Source organism: Siniperca chuatsi, linkage group LG3 (assembly GCF_020085105.1).
Source record: "Siniperca chuatsi isolate FFG_IHB_CAS linkage group LG3, ASM2008510v1, whole genome shotgun sequence".
NCBI lineage: Eukaryota > Metazoa > Chordata > Actinopteri > Centrarchiformes > Sinipercidae > Siniperca > Siniperca chuatsi.
The window spans coordinates 9944622-9963199 of record NC_058044.1 but is presented as its reverse complement, the minus strand read 5'-3'; the positions used below and the strand labels follow the sequence as shown (position 1 = coordinate 9963199).

General features: G+C 40.0%; 1 protein-coding gene across 1 annotated transcript; it reads left to right on the top strand.

Annotated features, from left to right (window-relative positions):
- On the top strand, positions 1–17583 carry cpe (carboxypeptidase E). The gene is made up of 9 exons (XM_044191487.1): positions 1–389; positions 10761–10957; positions 11177–11344; positions 12259–12376; positions 12744–12926; positions 13676–13815; positions 14649–14748; positions 15041–15159; positions 16422–17583. The coding sequence occupies exons 1-9, from the start codon at positions 149–151 to the stop codon at positions 16518–16520; spliced, it is 1365 nt and encodes a 454-aa protein (XP_044047422.1). The 5' UTR covers positions 1–148; the 3' UTR covers positions 16521–17583.
- The last annotated feature ends 995 nt before the right edge of the window (positions 17584–18578 follow it).

Here is an 18578-nt window from a genome sequence, read left to right as displayed (position 1 = left end):
CCAGCGCATCACACTCAGATAGAGGGAGCGGGCGGTACGGGGAGAGATATTTATAGCCTAAAGCGAGGCTGCAGCACAGAGATAAGGCTTGGTACCAAGCCGCAGGCAGACAGACAGACAGGGCTTAGGGAAAAGAGGACACGTCAAAATGAAACCGTTCCTTTCGGTAGTTTTATTCGGGGCCGCAGTGGTCGCCCTGGTCAGCGCAGCCGGCACCGAGGGTGAGATCTCCTTCGAGTACCACCGTTATGAGGAGCTGCGAAAGGCGCTGGTGTCGGTGTGGCTGCAGTGCCCGACCATCACCCGCATCTACACCATCGGGGAGAGCTTCGAGGGCCGCGAGCTGCTGGTGCTGGAGATGTCCGACAACCCCGGGACGCACGAGCCTGGTCAGTTTTACGCATACGCAAAGTCTGCTTCATAATGCGGTGAATGTGCACCCCATCCCGCTCCCTTTGTCCCCGCTTTCCTTCATGGTAGCAACCCCATCACCACACGCTGTGATGACACAAACACATCACGCACTATTGCGCATAGCGGCTTTTATTCTGTGTGAGGGTTATACAGTACGCGACCCGCGCGGCTGATGTCGCTCAAATGACCGGAGAACAGTAGAGTAGGAGCGCAGGTGTGTCGCGTTGCGCGTGAATCGGTGAGCGCTGGGCCTGCTGCATCACTTCAGAGGAAACCGAGATGATAGATTGTGGGATCAGCCACGCAAAGCCGCCATTTTGCTGGTTGATAAAGATCTCTTCGTGCTTATCCCGAGTCATGGTTCTGAAAAAAACATCCCGAGGGCGGTGGATCATGCCGCGGCTCATTGGGCTGCGTTTTGAATTAACATCCCTTCCAATCAAAAGCAGATGTATCAGCAGTGTTGGCTGCAACATATCAGAGAAAAGAGTTCAAAGGAGGAAGAAGCCTTTGACTGAATATGAAATGAACCTGTAAGTCCTGATATAGGGTTAGAGCAGTTATGGTGTTATGTCATGACTTCCCAGCATCCCCATCACAGTCCTTCATCCTGCCAGGACTGGACTGCAGGCAGGAAGAAACCAGAAGTGATGTGAGCAAATGTGAGACTTCAGTTTACACTCCAGCCACAGTAACTGCAAATGTGGGCAACCACCACTGAAAAGACCAAAACCAACAATATTTTAGTCCATCTCTCCATACTTTCTCACTCCCCTACCCACTCTGTGGCTCTCCGCCCCAAGCCCATTGGTTCCTACTGAAGACGGAAACCTTTAAAAACTCACTCACTCACAGGCTTGGTAATTTTCTAAAACAGCTGGGTACTGTAGTTTAAGTAGGGCTGAAACTAACAATTATTTTCACTATCAGTTAATTTGACTATTTTCTCAATTAATCGTTTTGTCTACTATATTCAGAAAATGGTTAAAAATGTCCAGTAGGAGAGCCTGAGGTGATGTTTTCAGATGCAATGCACCTTCTTCTTGTTCTCACACCTGATTAGTGGAGGAAAAAAGCCCATAGTGTATTTCTATCATATAAAGGTCCATTGAGGAATGCATAACATCACCTTGAAATTCATCTGATGGCTTCAGAATATCAGCCATAAAACAGCAGGAGTAGAAAACATCAGACAGTTTGTACCTGGGCTTCAAAAGCTTTTCGGAAATGAAGGATTGGCCTGAATTATCTTAAGCCGTTTGCGTAGAGGCAAACACTCTGTAATGTTCCTTTACTTCTTCCCTATTGTGTTTGATCTTAGACTGGACTTAAACAGGACTATATATAATTCAATATTCTGGCTTTTTAGCTGTGTCTGTTTCTTAATGTCTGAAATTGAATGCCTTTCCCCTTCTTGATGAATACTGTTGGATTGTGAAAACACCAGAGACAATGATGGAAATAAGTCCAGGACTTTATCATTCAATCCCCGATGAAGTCTGACATTATAAATATATTCTAATGTTGTTAATAAACCAAACCAAATTTACTCAAGTGACCCAGTATCCCCTTAATCCAACACAAACGTAACATTGAGTGCACGAAAGTCTTGTAGCCCACTGTAAGTGTTAAAAAAGGTACATTTTGTACTCTGGATAGCGAGAGGACACTGTTTTGGCACCGTTAGAGCAATAATGCAATGTTAGTGAATTAGCCTGTAGTACATTTAACCTTTAATGAACATCTGGGAACGGGTCAGTAATTCCCGTCCAACCCTCTAAACAGGAAATACTGCAGGAAGTGATTAATTTCATCCAAGTAATCCTGAAACAGAGCCCTCAAAAGAAAAAAAAAAGCATTGCCTGTAATTACTATATATATAGTTTACAGTTTAGTTTGTGGTGTTTCAACTATATGTCTCATGTATCATTTTTGTATAAAGGTGTATTTTCTTCTCTGGGTGTATTTGTGCGGTCTTAACGGTGCACCACAGGTTTTGTGTTTTGCAGCTCGTATGGTCACTGAGTCTAATGACCGTATGTACGTACTAAATAAGCCTGTAATAGTCTGGTGGGCGTGAGCAGGCATGAGTCACAGTAGCGATGTGGAACCCTTATTACTACCAGATGAGTTTCCAAGCTGCTGCTTCACCAACAGGGGCAGCCCCTCCTCCCCTCCCCTCCACCTCTGCTGAGCAAAACATCCACAGCTAGAAGGAGGGGGACGAGACAGAGAAGATAACAGGAAGAAGCGCTCCAGAGACTGATAGGGCAAAGCAGAGAAAGAGAAGAAAAAGATGATGGTTTCAGTATCTTGGGTAGGAAAGATTAATGTGTGTGTGAGTCAAGAAGAATAACATCTGCAAAGACTGGAAACATTTTAAAGCCTCCCTTTACGATGTCCTACCAATATTTTATCTGACCCTGCAATGTGTTGAAAATCTAAGGTGGAGCTGAAATAGCAGTTGCCGGGGCAACAGATCGGCTTAGTGCACTGAGCTGACTGGTGGCTCGTGGTTGGCTGGCTGGCTGGCTGGCTCCGGAGGACGACGGTCCTGAGCTCATGCATCTGTCAGTAAGCAGCCATCTGTCATACAGAGCAGCACAGGAACTGCATATAGCCAAGAGTGTAAACACACCGGTTCCATATTAATATACAGTGCATCAAGTGCTGTTCTCAAAGCAGCTATAGTCATTATTTTTATGTTAGCAGTGGATCACATGACTACTTGTATGTGAAAGGGGTCGCTAGTAGTGATAAACCCACAGAGAATGATCACAAACTCTGTAGTTTACAGTGTCTTTAAACTAATTTTTTAGTTTTTACTGTCGCTAATAGCCTACTGTTCAGCAGGCTCACTCTCATCGCTCCCATCAACGTCGTTTTCTGTTTTCAGTGAAGAATCTGTAGCTAGCAGCACTACTTGCCCAGCACCAAACAGCAGACAACGTTAGCCACTAGCTGGTGAAGAAATCCCAACATCTAGCAGCTATGAAGCCAGATATTTCCCTCAGGAGTTGGTGGAAACTAAGACAGAGCTAAATGCAGAGTGAATATTGGACTTTTGGACATTTGCCACATAGATACAAACACAACTCCAAATGAATGCTAATGACTGCTGGATGTGTAAATGGGAAACTGTTTGCAAGTTCATCATATATTATCAACTTAAAAGATGACAGTATGTCAGTGTTGTGTTAACAGCTTGTTTCCTCTGCCCCCAATTGGCCAAACAAATCAGCTTTTGCAAGTTCAAGCAAAAGTTTGACATTTTTGGAAATACACGTATTCGCTCTCTGGCAGAGAGTTCAATGAGGTTTGATACCACTCTCATCTATCTATCTATCCGTTAAATATAAAGCTACCAGCAGCCTGTTCGCTTAGCTTAGCGCAAACAGATAGCCTGGTTATGTGTAACGTTAACAAAATCCATCTACCAGTACCTCTAATTCTCACTGTTGACAAAACTGAAGTGTTAATTGTATCAGTTCGCCGTTTTACTGGGGGTTATATGGGGAACTATTTTTTGGCAAGGTGCAGTAACTTCCTGGAGTGTCAGCTGGTTGCCAGGCAACTGCTCAGAGCACATAACTCCCCATAAAATGGCAAATTGTCGTTTTTACACTGTAGTTCTTGTACAGATTAAACAAACAAAAGAAATAACATTTTAATTAGTGAGTTTTAGAGGTGCTAGTTGTTAGCTAGCTGCTTCCCCGTTTCCTGTCTTTGTGTTAAGCTAAGCCAACTGGCTGCTAGCTTCATATTTAGTGCACAGACATTAGACGTTCGGTATGAGTCATCTTATCCATCTCGCGCCAAAAAGTGAATAAGCTCAAATGTTGAACTTTTGCTTTAAGTACAATTTTGTGATACTTGATACTTTCAGTTATTATGCTACTTTATACTTCTACTTCACTACATCTATCTGATGGCTATAGTTACTACTTACTGTACAAATTAAATTTTACATTTAACTACCCAACAGTATTTAAAGTAATTAAACATACACATTAACACATCGGTAATACAATTCAACACTATATTATATATAATAATATAACTAACAGGTGCTATTCTGCTCCATAATGAGTACTTTTGATACTTTAAGTACATTTTGATGACAGTATGTATGTTTACCTGACTAAGATTTTGAATGCAGGACTTTTACTTGTAGTGGAGTATTTTCACAGTGTGGTATTACTACTTGTCCTTAAGTAAAGGATTTGAATACTTCTTTCACCACTAAACATGAGTGACATGTTTTTTTTCATTTGAAGGAGGTGTTTATTTCTTGTAGCTGGGTTTTCTCTTCAGTGAAATGGGCTCTGGCTAAACTCTTTTGACTCTCATGTCTGGAACTATTTACAAGGCTTCCATGTATGAGGCGAAACCCTATCTTTAAATGGGGTTAGCTTTTTCTGAAGGTAAAAAAATATATATATATCATGTCAGTATGAGGCACTGCTTCATCCAATATGTTGTAGACCGTCTCGTGTGGACGACAGAAGAAGTATGTAATCCCCAGTGAGCACGCGCACACATGCCCAGTTAAAGTGTGTAGCAGCCAGACACACTGCTGGATCAAATGACAAATCAGTATGCCATATGTCAAATGACATATGGCATACTGAATATAAGGTGAAACACAGGTAGACATGGATTTAATAGTACACATTACAATGGAAGAGAATAGAGTGTAAACCCAGTGCATTGTTTGAACATTTTAGCTGCGAGGAGCCTCCTCAAGCGGAGATAGCAAAAACAGCTGAGAGGAAGGAGGAGTCGATGAAAAACTGAGATAATAAAGACAGGAATGATGATTGAGAAAACGGGAAATGTAACAGGAGTGCAAGGGTAACAAGGGAGTAGAAGAGGGGTGGGTGAAAGAACGTAGAGGGAATTAGGGAGAGGCAGAAATGGAAAGAGGATGAGAGAAAGGCCAAGGCATCAGCCAGAGGTCATTTATTATACATCAGACACCCACATGCATCCTCCTGCTCTCTGCCCTCACTGCTCTGACTTCTTCTTCTTCGTGTTGTTCTGCTTCTTCTGCCGCCAACGCGTCCTTTCTGTTTCTTGCTTTTTCCTTCGCATATTTTCATTTTCTTTCTCATTCCTCGGGTTCCTTTTATTCTCTCTATTTTCGTCACTATTTCCTGTCTTGCAGTTTATTTTTGTATGGTTTGCATGCTTCGTATTCTGCATCTCAACATGCTGCGTGACGTCACTTCACACCATGCTGTGTATTGGCCATATAAGCAGTAGGCAAAGTCCTCATAGCCTCGGATCTACCTGCTTCTGTGGGTTTTTGTCTACAGGGTTTCTTTCTCTTGTCTTTCTGAAAAAGCTAAAACATGTTGGTGGAGTTTGCTGTCCATTTTCTAAGAGCTAAATACTACTAGCTCACTGAATGGTAGGATTTAAACACTTTGTCATTTAACCAAACATATGGCAGCAGTTGTTTTTCATTCAACAACCACAGCTCCCATGAAGCCACCAATGGCTAAGAATCATGGGATATGTTGTTGTTAAGTACTAACATCGTTGTTTTATCTCGGTTAAAATGAAGAGGTATATAAATATAAATAAAAATATTAGCGCTGACACAATGAATCGATTAATACATTAGTCGATTAACAGAAAATGAATCAGCAACTATTTTGATAATCGATCAGCTGAATATCTTTGGGTTTTAGACTGTCTGTCGAACAAAACGACATTTAAAGACATCACCTTGGGAATGTTTCACCATTTTCTGACTTTACAGTAAACTATTTTATACACAATTAATCAATTAATTTAGAAAACAATCTGCAGATTAATTGATAATAACAATCTTTGTTAGTTGCAGCCCGTAAATATAAAAACACAGCAGGCGCTTGGTGTATTTTGTTAAAATATGAAAGCTACAGAAGCTAGTGGAACAGGAGAAGGTTTGGCTCTCCGTACACGTATCAGCTATTGTATGATCCAGCATTTTAGCATTTTTCTTTGCATTTTTTATTTGACCTGTTTTGGTGCTCTATCTCTTCTGTATGTGTGTCTCTGTAATATCAGATGACTGATGAGCTGGCAGTCATTCAGAGCTAACAAACTACTTGTATATGAGTGTGAGCGTTTGTGTACACAAGCATGCGACAGACGGACAGACGCAGAGTGAGTTTACTCAACCTCTGAGGTGATTTGTCTCCCTAAGCACCTGCCCGTGTCAGGGTTGCCACGACGACTGAGAGCACTCTAATGTGGTGCTTCCCTAATGACGTTGCAGCAGCTGTCATTATTATGTAGTCACCCAGGAGACCGTATTGATCACCTGCCAGACACTTTTGATAATTCCTGACAAAGCGTAGGATGATACAGTGGGTTTTGTCACCCTCAGATATTTAAGATCCCTTACCAAAAAGCGCATGTGATTTAGGTTTTCACATGTTTTCACGTGTGAAAAGTATAAAAACCAAGGAAAGGGAGAGGTTGTCCACACACACTGAATATTGCAAGGTCACAAAATTTTATGATGCAACCCTCCGTCTTCTTCAAGCAAACATGCATGTGAGATGTGAACAAAAAGCAGGCTATCTATAGGCTAGAAGAAGTAAGAAAGTTGATTAGTTGAGTGACAAAAAATGAATTAGCAACTGTTTTGATAATTGATTAAGCATTTAAATCATTTTTCAAACAAAAATCATTATCCGGCTCCAGCTTCTGCAATGTGAAGATTTGCTAGTTTTCTCTCTTTTATATCATTGCAAACTAAATATATTTAGGTTTTGGACTGTTGGTTGGACAAAACAAGACATTTCAAGACATCACCTTGGGCTCTCAGAAACTGTGAACTGTGATTTTTCACAATTTTCTGACATTTTATCAACTAAATGAATGAACCGATTCATTGTTAGTTGCAGCCAAAAAATGACAGCTCCACCTACACGAAATAACACACATCATTTTTGCTCACATATTTGCCTGAAAAAGACCTTGAAGGTCGAAGTATTAATTTTTTTGGAGCTTGCAATAATCAGTGTGCAGACAACCCCTCCTTTGTATGCTGCTGTTGTCCTGTGCCTGTACCCAGTTTGGGTTGGATGTGCACACTGTTGACTGTTGCTTTAAATGTACGAACACTGCCGCTTTTGTGCATTTTCCACATATGAAATGTTTTACAAAAATGAATTCATCTGTGAACTTTGTTTCTGTTTCTAAAAACACACATGGGAAACTGTTATCATATACATATGGGCATATGTGAAGTTATCACATGTCACATGGTGTTTCACGTGTTAAAAATTCACATGTGCCCTTTTTCTTTTACTTTGAGTGCGCGGTTATGTGAGAGAGAATAAAAGCTCAGCGAGGTACAGACAGTTTGACAGATAAGAGTAACAAATAGAGAAAAAAAGGGAGAAGACACAGTCGGCCCGAGAGGGGGAAAGCACACTTTGATTTGTTCCACCTATGCAGTGATGCATCACGCTCACCTTTGTGTAAAAATGCATCTTCTGGTCAGAAATGTGTGTGTATATGTGTGTAAAAAGAGTAAACAGAGCTGTTACGTGTGAGTTAGCAAAAATGATCATTAATGATATTAATACAAATGTCAGTGTTAGTCATCATTAAGAATTTATGCAGTGAATTTCCATTAGCCCTCCTCCCGCCTGCCCTGCTTCTGCACATCACCCAAAACTCACCCAAATATATCTTATATACAGTATAATATATCTTAAATCCATCAATACCTACATGTGTAGGAGAAAGGAAAGGTCTCCAGTTACTGAGCATCTGTGTAACAGCTTGAATCATAGTAACTCATTTAGGCAGAGTCCAACTTCAAAGTGTGTGTGTGTGTGTGTGTGTGTGTGTGTGTGTGAACATGTGAGTGCGTGTGTTTGACAGGTCTGTCAGGCCTCTGAAGCCTGTTAAAACCATTCACCAACGTCAGGACAGAAAGAGTTAATTGTAGTCTTGAAATCATTAGTAGCAACTCAGAGAGGACCCAGATTTCAGCGTTTAAAAATAACCTTACTACCAGATGTGTGCTGGGTGGTGTGTGTGTGTGTGTGTGTGTGTGTGTGTGTGTATTCACTCATGTAGCCACTTTAAGAATACATCAAACACTCAAAGAAATCCACTAAAATGGATGAAAAAGATGCAAATGTGAAAGCTTGACAAATGAATTTTAACGAAGTGAAAAGTGCAAATAGGAGAAAAAGAATCCATGAAAATGGTTGAAAAATTAACATAGTTAAAGGTCGTAAAAAAAAAGAGCACACAAACCGCACAAAACCCCCCAATAAAAACAGGACCCCTGCTGCAATTTGGCTTCAAACACACACATAAACCGACGTGCACACCCCTCACCATCTGCTGATCTGGAGCTACATTTCATAACTCGTAACTGATCTAAACAAACAATGTTTTTTTCCTCAGCTCTCAGTACAGCCACAGAAAGCCACTAATCTCTGGTTTGTAGTTAATGTTAAAGAGTGTAGCTCATACTTAGTCATCTTCTTTGTCATTTTAGTAGCACTTGTTTCTCTCTCTTGCTTGCTTGTGTGTGTGTTTGTATATATTTGCATACATGAAGAGACTTAGAGAAGAGAAGGAATGGCCATTATTAAACAAATTGTTGTAGTTTGTGTACACATACAAGGAATTTGACTCTGGTTTTAAGTTGATCTCAGTGTATTTACACACAGTTCCAAGAACAATTTACAGGAAGATAGAACTAGACATACAGCTTAAAACAAAGCTGAACAAAGACAGGTAAAAACAAACATACAGCTATTATGTACATACAAGTAGGTGAAAAAATAGTTGTATAAGATCAACATTAAGTCCTCGTAGGAAGCCCAGTAATGAATCTAGTAAACATACGTGTAAAGTCCACAAGATTAAAAGTAAGTAAGACATAAACAGTTAGCTCAACAGTAAATTGTCAGTTACTTAGAACACGCTAGCGTCAGACAGCTAGTATAGTGGCTAGCTTGGTTAGCAGTAAACTGATCATCACGAATCACAAATCAACAATCATAAAACAGCTATAGTTGAAAAGTACCTACAGATAATGCTTCAATAAGGGCATTTGAGGAGTAGATAAAAGATGAAAAAAGTCATTATTTGCTTGGTCACAGATCTCACAAAATGGTGGATGTAACGATGTCAGTTAAATGCGTTATTTTTTCCCCCACCAGCTTTCCACCTACTCTGCCTCTGATTGGCTACCCCTAACCCCACCCTAACCCTAACCTTAACCAACCTAACCAACGGAAGCAACGAGTACTAGCCAATCAGAGGGAGCGCTGGGGGAAAACTGGCGGGGGAAAGAAACGGCGGTTAAACTGCTGTGGAACTGTGCTAGTAGTGGTTGCTACTAGCAACAAAATGTTCAACTAAAACCAACTGGTTGAATACTATCATTGTTTGGGTTTATGAGCGCTGGTTATTGAAAACGTCACCTTTGGCTTTGGAGAATGGTGATTCGCTCTTTTTTTTTTTTACCATTTTCAGACATTTTATAGACTAAAAGATTTATTGCTTTTATACACACATTTCACAAAGGTGAAACACCATTTTACATGAGAAAAACTCATATATAGAATATAATTTTCATGTGAAGTTAAACACATATGACACAGCTTTTCAAATTCTTCAAATTATATTGCATATTCACATGTGAAAACATGAATTTCATATGTAAGGGCAGTGACAGCATGGAGGGTGAATCACTGATTACAGGCTACAGTACAAACAACATGAGGTTTATATGTTGAAAACCCTTATTTTATAACATCATGTGCTGGAGTCAAACACTCTGTGTGATGTAGTCGAATCCGATCCCAGACCTGTCGTTCCAGCAGGCTGCTCTTCACCAAGATTTAGGCAGAACAATCTGTGACAGTATCACTCAATAATCCACTGTCTCTCGGTCATTATTGTCCAAATGGAGTTCTGGACTGCAATGTTCAATCCTGTTTAACCTTTCAGCTGATGAGTCAGTGTGTTTGTCACTGCTCGAGTGTGTGGATCCAGCGTTATAGTCTAAGGATGTGTGTGTGTGTGTGTGTCCAGGGTATCCTCCCTAACAAATGAGAATGCTTTATCAGTGACCTTCTCTTGGTTCAGAAGAGATAAAGGAAATGTTTTCCATGACTCCTGACTAAAATGGCTTCTTTTTACAAAGATTGTGACGTTATTGTGATATTTCTCTTTGAGATTACGTGGACAGTTGTGTTTTGTGTTCAGCTTCTCGCTCAGAGCCATAAACACGCTGTACAGATGAAGGTTGAATACATAATTATAGATCCATCTGTGATGCAGTAACACAGCAAGTGTCTTTTTGTTCCCGGCAGGTGAGCCTGAGTTTAAGTACATTGCCAACATGCACGGCAACGAGGCCGTGGGCAGAGAGCTGCTCATCTACCTGACTCAGTACCTGTGCAACCAGTACCAGCAAGGCAACGAGACCATCATTGACCTCATCCACAACACCCGCATCCACTTCATGCCCTCCATGAACCCAGACGGCTTCGAGAAGGCCGCTTCTCAGGTGATGACACAGCACGACAAAAACACACACTGCATATACACAAACCTGATCCAAGATTTTACCACCACCACACAGATTAAGCTTAGAAGGCTACAAACATTGACTTTAAACATTGGCTTTAAATCACACATACATAGCAAGAACAGTAATTATTAAGGCTCCAGACACTGTTGCTTCCCTTCATGGACGTCTAAACATCATCTCCTGTTTCCTGCCCAGCCTGGAGAGATCAAGGACTGGTTTGTTGGACGCAGTAACGCGCAGGGTGTGGATCTGAACCGCAATTTCCCCGATCTGGACCGCATCATTTACATCAACGAGCGGGAGGGTGGAGCCAACAACCACCTGCTGCAGAACATGAAGAAGGCTGTGGATGAAAACACCAAGGTACGCAAACAGATGCGCAGATGCAGACAGTATCGGTCGCTCGTAGTAATGAACCCACAGAGAGTTATCACCTGAATCTGCAGCTCCCCTTGGATTTACGGAGCTTCATAGTGAGTTTCAGCTCATTATTTATCTGTCCCGCTGCAACGTTACTGTTTTGGTTCACTCTCACTGCTCTCATAGCGTCGTTTTCACCTGCAGCAAGCAGCTGTTTTCAGTGAAAAAGCTCTAAAAATCCACTGTACACAACCTGCTCAGCACCAAACAATAGGCAGACACGGTTAGCAACAAGCTGGTGAACATAGTGAAGCATTTATTAGCTAGAGTGAGATATTTCCCTCAGGAGTCGGAAGAGACCAAAAACTGAGCTAAAAGGGAGTGAATATTGGACTTACATTCATCAGGTAGATAGAAACACGTCTCAATATTAATGATAATGTTGCTCCATAACTGCTGTAAAGAAGCAGCTGTTTGCTAACAAGTTTGCCATATAAACTTAAAAGGTGACGACATGTCAATGTTGTGTTGTTTCTGCTGCCCCCAAGTGGCCAACAAAAATCAGTCATTGCAGGTTTAAAATAAACTACAGACTCCATGTTCATTGCAATGAAGGAACATGTCACCCAGAGCGACAGATGGTGTGTTTTTATAGTTTTTGGCAACAATTGAGCTCTGTGGCACAGAGGAATAAACTATTAGCAGGCCTTAGCTGTCAGTAGGATTAATTCATTGTTGGTTTTGGTCGTTTCATGGGATTTGTTGACAATAATAAAAATATACTTACCCTTTAATACTTTTTAAGACATCTGGTGTGTGTAGGTTGGAAGTGGTAATATTTCAGATACAGAAATCTTGTTTGCAGGTGCAGTATTTATTTTTAACTATTAGTAATTTATGAGTTTTTGCCTTTGCAGCTGGCTCCTGAGACCAAGGCAGTGATCCACTGGATCATGGATATCCCCTTCGTCCTCTCAGCTAACCTCCATGGAGGCGACGTGGTGGCCAACTACCCATATGATGAGACCCGCACCGGTACATAAACACATGTGGACACACAATCTCAAACACACTTTTGGTTGTTAAATTGTATACAAACTGTTTGCTTGCTCTATGTGAGAATGTTTCCGCTGATTTAATGAGACAAATATTTAGTAAGTAAGTCTAAAATATTTCTACTAACTAAAACAACAAACATTTTATTCGTTTTTCTTCAGAATGTCGTAACTCTAATTTAAATCAGATGGAAAATGTTTACTTCTTCGGCTTACTGCACATTATTGCTCAGAGTAAACAAAATGCGTTTTGCAGATGCAATGTTCAATTTATCTTTCTTTTATCACAGCCGCTGTGTAAACATGGTGCACTTATTTGTTCCCATCCCTCTCATTCCTCCTTTAAGGCTCCACCCACGAGTACAGTGCCAGTCCAGATGATGTGATGTTCAAGTCTCTGGCAAAGGCCTACTCCATTTACAACCCAGTCATGTCCGACCCTCAACGACCCCCCTGCCGTAAGAACGATGACGACTCCAGCTTCAAAGATGGCATCACTAACGGAGGGGCCTGGTACAGCGTGCCAGGAGGTAAGAGACAAAAAGCTCCCAATATGTGTGGTTTTGATGTTTTGCAGGTAAAGAGATGCCTGGGCTTTTACGTTAAACCTGGGCTGGATTTGGTTGAGGCTGATACTAATGTTGATTTGATTTGAAAGTTGCTGTTTATACGATATATGGGACAATATGGGGAGCCCTGGTGACCAAAGGGTTTCGCAACGTCCTCTGTTTCCTTCCTTTATTTCCTGTTAACATTTTTTTTTTTACATAAACACACAAACATTGTTGATAAGGATCCCTTATGTTTGGTTATTAAAGAACTGTGACCAAGATATGCATTGATGGGGATATTTTACAGTTGAAAAACAAAGTTGTCAGTGCTCTCTGGTGTGCAAGTTAAGCAATGGCAACACTTTCCAAATGACCCCAAACATATCTTTGGCATTTCTGTACTGCAGAGCCTTGTTACTTATCACCCAGAACTAGCAACAATACAGACAAATCTGTGTATTTAAAATGTTATTGAAACAATGGTCTTATGTAACGTGTGTAGAAACATTTTAACAAAATCTAGCCCATTATAACCCTAGAAGCTCAACTGTCTTCTTAAAATCACCAAAACCAGATTTACTGGGCTTTCATTTCCATCAAAAATGTCTGACTATGTATATTCTCTACTGCTATAGGCAACATCTCTACTTCCTGCCACTTTCTCTCATTAATGTCAGTGTCGCTCTCTTCTTCCTTGTTTATTTTTTTTTTTAACTGACCCATTACAGGAATGCAGGACTTCAACTACCTCAGCAGCAACTGTTTTGAGATCACTCTGGAGCTCAGCTGTGACAAGTTCCCCAAGGAGGACACACTCAAGACCTACTGGGAGCAGAACCGCAACTCACTGGTCAACTACATCGAGCAGGTAACCACCAGGACTTTAAATATGTCCTAAGCTCTTATCTAGTTTCATTGGTGAATATGATGTAGTTTTAAATCCGGTATTAATGAATCTTCACAAGGTCACTCTAAATTACCATTCCAAAAAGCGATGACTCAAAAGCCAAATTAATCTCAAGAGAATAAAATGTTAATGGTTTTATTACATGGGGTGAATTAATGTATGTGCATGTACATGTATGATGATGTATGACCAAGAAGTCCTCCGACCTAAATGGTAAAACAAGTTATTTTGTGAGTGCCAAAATAAACCCTGTGACTGTTCCAAAAATGACTCAAGATGCATTTTCTGTTTTGAAACCTTTATGGTCAAGGTATTGTTAAGTTTAGCCAACTAAAGCTACTTGGTTAAGGTTGGAAAAGATTGTCTTCATGATAAAAAGACACCGTTAGCAGGTGGTGGTGGGACATAAACCGCTGTCTCATAGTGTCAAAGTCACAACCATCCACTCCTAAGCTTTGAGGTTTTGTAGTGGTATGACAACATAACTCATAACACTACTTTGCTACTTAGAGAGGACAGTCATTCTGTTAGCGTGATCACAAGAGGTCCCAAGAAAACAAAACGTTGTTGTCAACATTGCTGTCTTTTTTTCTGGTGAGGGCAATTTGTTCATTTTATTCACATGGTCCATGATTGTTTTTACAGTCATGTAAAGATTTTAAAATGTCCTTGTGTCATTTTTTGTGTATTTTTCCCTCCAAAGAGCACCATGCCATTTACATCCAACCCCAAACAGACATTTTTACCCTCTTTCCTTGAACCAATAATGATTATGCTTCTTTGTGTGTTTGTAGGTTCACCGTGGCGTCAAGGGCTTCGTGCGTGACCTGCAGGGAAACCCCATTTCCAATGCTACCATCTCTGTGGAGGGCATTGACCATGACATAACCACAGGTATCAGCATCCAGTGCAAATTCACACAATCCTGACAACCATACCTGCACTCCCATACAACACACCGCATTGACATGAGGTGTGATGTGAGAAATGTTATGTTAAGATGTTGTAATGCCATCTGCTGGACAAACCTGGTACTGCACCGCTTTTTCAGCTGCTGATATTTATTTACACCTGCTCATCATATTACAGTGATAGTAACAGGTACTCAAAACACTCTATGTTGTGAGGATCAGTTGGATGCTCTGTTTGTTGCTCATGTATTAATGAGAAAATGTGTATCTTGTAGCCAAAGACGGAGACTATTGGCGCCTACTGGCTCCAGGAAACTACAAAGTGGCAGCCTCTGCCCCAGGATACCTGTCTGTCATCAAGAAGGTGGCCATTCCCTACAGCCCTGCAACCAGGGTAAGACTCACAGACAATTGAACCAACCAAAGTCTGCCTCTCATTCACTGAGTGCTCCGTTCATATTTCCAAAAGGGTAGTTTGCAGAGGACCTGACAGTATTGAGCAATGATTTTTTAGTGACATTTTAGTGCTATCCTTAGATCAAATCATCCATTATGTGTACGGTCAGAAGTTTGTGTACAGGATGTAACATTCTAATATTACAGCATGTGAGGAAGAAATAAATACAACATATTGAGGAACATTTGGAAAATACTTTGATCTAATAGGACTTGATCACTCTAATCAGGCACATCTAGCAGAGAAGGTACTGTATATTTGACCGATGCTTGCACTGTCTTAATGGCTTTAATAAATGCAAAAATGGCGTATAAAAGCATCTTAAAGACATTTAAGTGTATAGCTAGGATCTGATGCCTCATTTACATCTGGTTTATTATAACAGTTATAACAGGTTAAAAGTTTATATCTGGGGGTTTAACCACTGAAAAGGGCAGCTGTAAATGCAGTGAATCAACGATTCTCAACCTTTTTGGCTGTTTAAAACAAAGCAATGCCTATTTAAGAACGCTTTATTTTATAACCCTGTATTGTCAACAAATACCATGAAAAGACCAAACCAACAATGAATGCATCCTACTAATAAGTATTGCCTGTGTAGCCAAACAGTTACGTAGCTTATTTCTGGACATCACTGTTGTCCAAAAACTATTAAAACCACATCAGTGAGCCACACTGTTGCACCGGGCACAACATTTTTTGTTTTTGTTTTCCCGTCCTGTTGCCGGACATACTTGCTAGTGCACCAAATGTGTATTATTCTGTGGCTGAAAATAGTCCTCAGGAAATGCACTATTTACTGCTGCTGGAGTGATGTTCACTAACACTACAGTGCCCAGTTTTTTTTTAGGAAATTATTGAGTTTCAGAAAACACGAAAACAATTTAACTATATAAAGATTTATGTCTTAGGAAGGAATGGGTTTGGGCATGAGAGCCACACATAAGGCAGGGAAGTTGGAAAGTACTGAGATACAGACTAAGGCATTGGTGGGTTTGGTCATTTCGTGGGATTTGGTAAGACTCTTTCCCGAGGAGTCTTAGCTTGTCATTTAATAAGTTCGAAAAATCAAAAATCCCAGTCTTTGGTGCGACATTTAGAAATTGGGATCTGTAAAATAAGAATAACTCTGGTAACTCTACAGCATCTTCTACTTCTTACCTCTAATCTGTCTTCATGTCGCTCTCTCTCTGTCTCAGGTGGACTTTGAGCTGGAGTCTCTGATGGAGAGGAAGGAGGAGGAGCGGGAGGAGCTGATGGACTGGTGGAAGATGATGTCAGAGACACTGAACTTCTAAAGCGTTTGTCTGGCTGATGATCGGACCGTCTGCACATCGATGTAATATATTCAACATTCTGTGTACTCGTCCACTCTAAAAAGAATATATTGTCTCTTATTTGGTTTGTTCTCTTTCGTTCATTATTTTAATTGACGATATTGTTTATTAATGTAATGGTTTGCCACATACTCCTGTAGATTGTTTGAATATCCTGCAGACACACAAACATATACTGACGGGGAGGAATTTACAGGTTGTTTGGTGGCAGTGAGATCGATGTAGATTTCTGTGGTATTGTGTTCTTTATCGTACACGTGATTGGTAACCATGGCACCCATCTATATAACCAATGAGTGACTGAGTAATTATGTATGTAAAAGAGCTGTTTACATCATTACCACATGGCTCTGTCCAAAATAATTTGTATTTTTGCATGTTTTAAATGTCTCTGTTTCTCCAGGCTTTAGTACAACTTCAAACACACAACCCTGGTACTAGTGCACACAAAAATCATTCACCCTTTCAACTATAACCTCACACACACACACACACACACACACACTGTTTCTTTCCTGTAATATAAAAAATACAACGCTATGGTTTTGAGATAATCAGGGACATTAAAAACACTGTAAAATCAATGTAAACATTATATTGTAAACAATCTATACAGGCAAGCTCTTTTCCCTGTATGTTATTGATGTTGAGATTTTCTTTTTTTAACTGACTGCAGCACAGCTTTGATTTTAGCACAAGATGAATGGTTATAATATATACTGTATTTATGAACTAGGTATAGCAAGAAATGTGTGGTTTTTGTAACTAAAAAAAAAATCTAAGAAAACAAGGCCATGACACCTATAAATCTGTCCACCTCAGTCTACCCAAAGCCATTCCTTTGTATGTGCACTACACCGGGAATACTATGGTACATGAAGGAGACAGAAAGTTTGACTGTATGGATGCAGTTCCCCTGGTTTGAGAGACCACTGAAATAATTTATTGAATGTATAGCTATAGAAACAGTTACAAATGCAAAAAATGAACTGATCAATAAAACTCCCCTCTTTATGTTGTCAAACTGAAGTCCTGCCACCTTTGTTTTAGCTCACTCAGGTGAAAGTAGCCACCACAGACAGGAACTGGTAGTGTCCTACGTGCGTTAACTGGTGTATTGCACTTCTTAATTAGGCTGAATGGTGCACACTGGTGAGGATAGGCCCTCATTAAGGTATGGTTAGAGCCTGTTAGTCCCTCTGTGAACTCAAAAACACCCCTCTTTTCCCTCCCTTATATATATATATATATATATATATATATATATATATATATATATAAATAAAGAGACATTACATTAGACCCAAATAAATCTGAATTTGGCAAAATGTTAGCTGGTTGCAAGAAAATGTATATAATTGATATAGGTTGAGTTGGTGCCCCCTACAGTTAATACTTTATGTGGTACACTGAAATATTTAGGATCCTTCCTTTAGAGAGTTTTATTGTCTTGGGTGAGAGTGAAATAAAGTTTAGTAAAAGTAGGAAAATCTTGTACCACAAGGTATTAAAGTGCTTTAAATAGTGGTAATGAACAACATTTTTAGAAATTCAAATTCTTAATTAAATGTAGAAAGAAGGTAAAAGGGGTAATAGAAAACAAAATGAATTGGAGAAGGGATAAATATAAATTTGTTTGGTGCTTTTTACATTTAAAATATATTCCCTTACAAAAAGTCCCTCATTAGGATAAGATAAGATAAGCCTTTATTGATCCCCAGAGGGGAAATTCAGGTGTTGCAGCAGCACAAGCACAGAAATAAGTACAGATAAATAGAGAACAGTAAAAAATAAATAATTAGAAGTATATCAAATGAAAATAAGAATGGAAATAAAAATAGAAACTATACAAGCAGAATTAAACTCCAACTTACAGCTGTAAGAAAGCAGTACAGTATACATACAGTACCCACGAGCAGTGTTGTGCTTAAACTAATACTGCAGTACTCTCAGGTGAAGAGACAGTGATGTGATTAGTAGCGGCAAAGTATAGTATACTGTATGTAAGAGGGATATCAT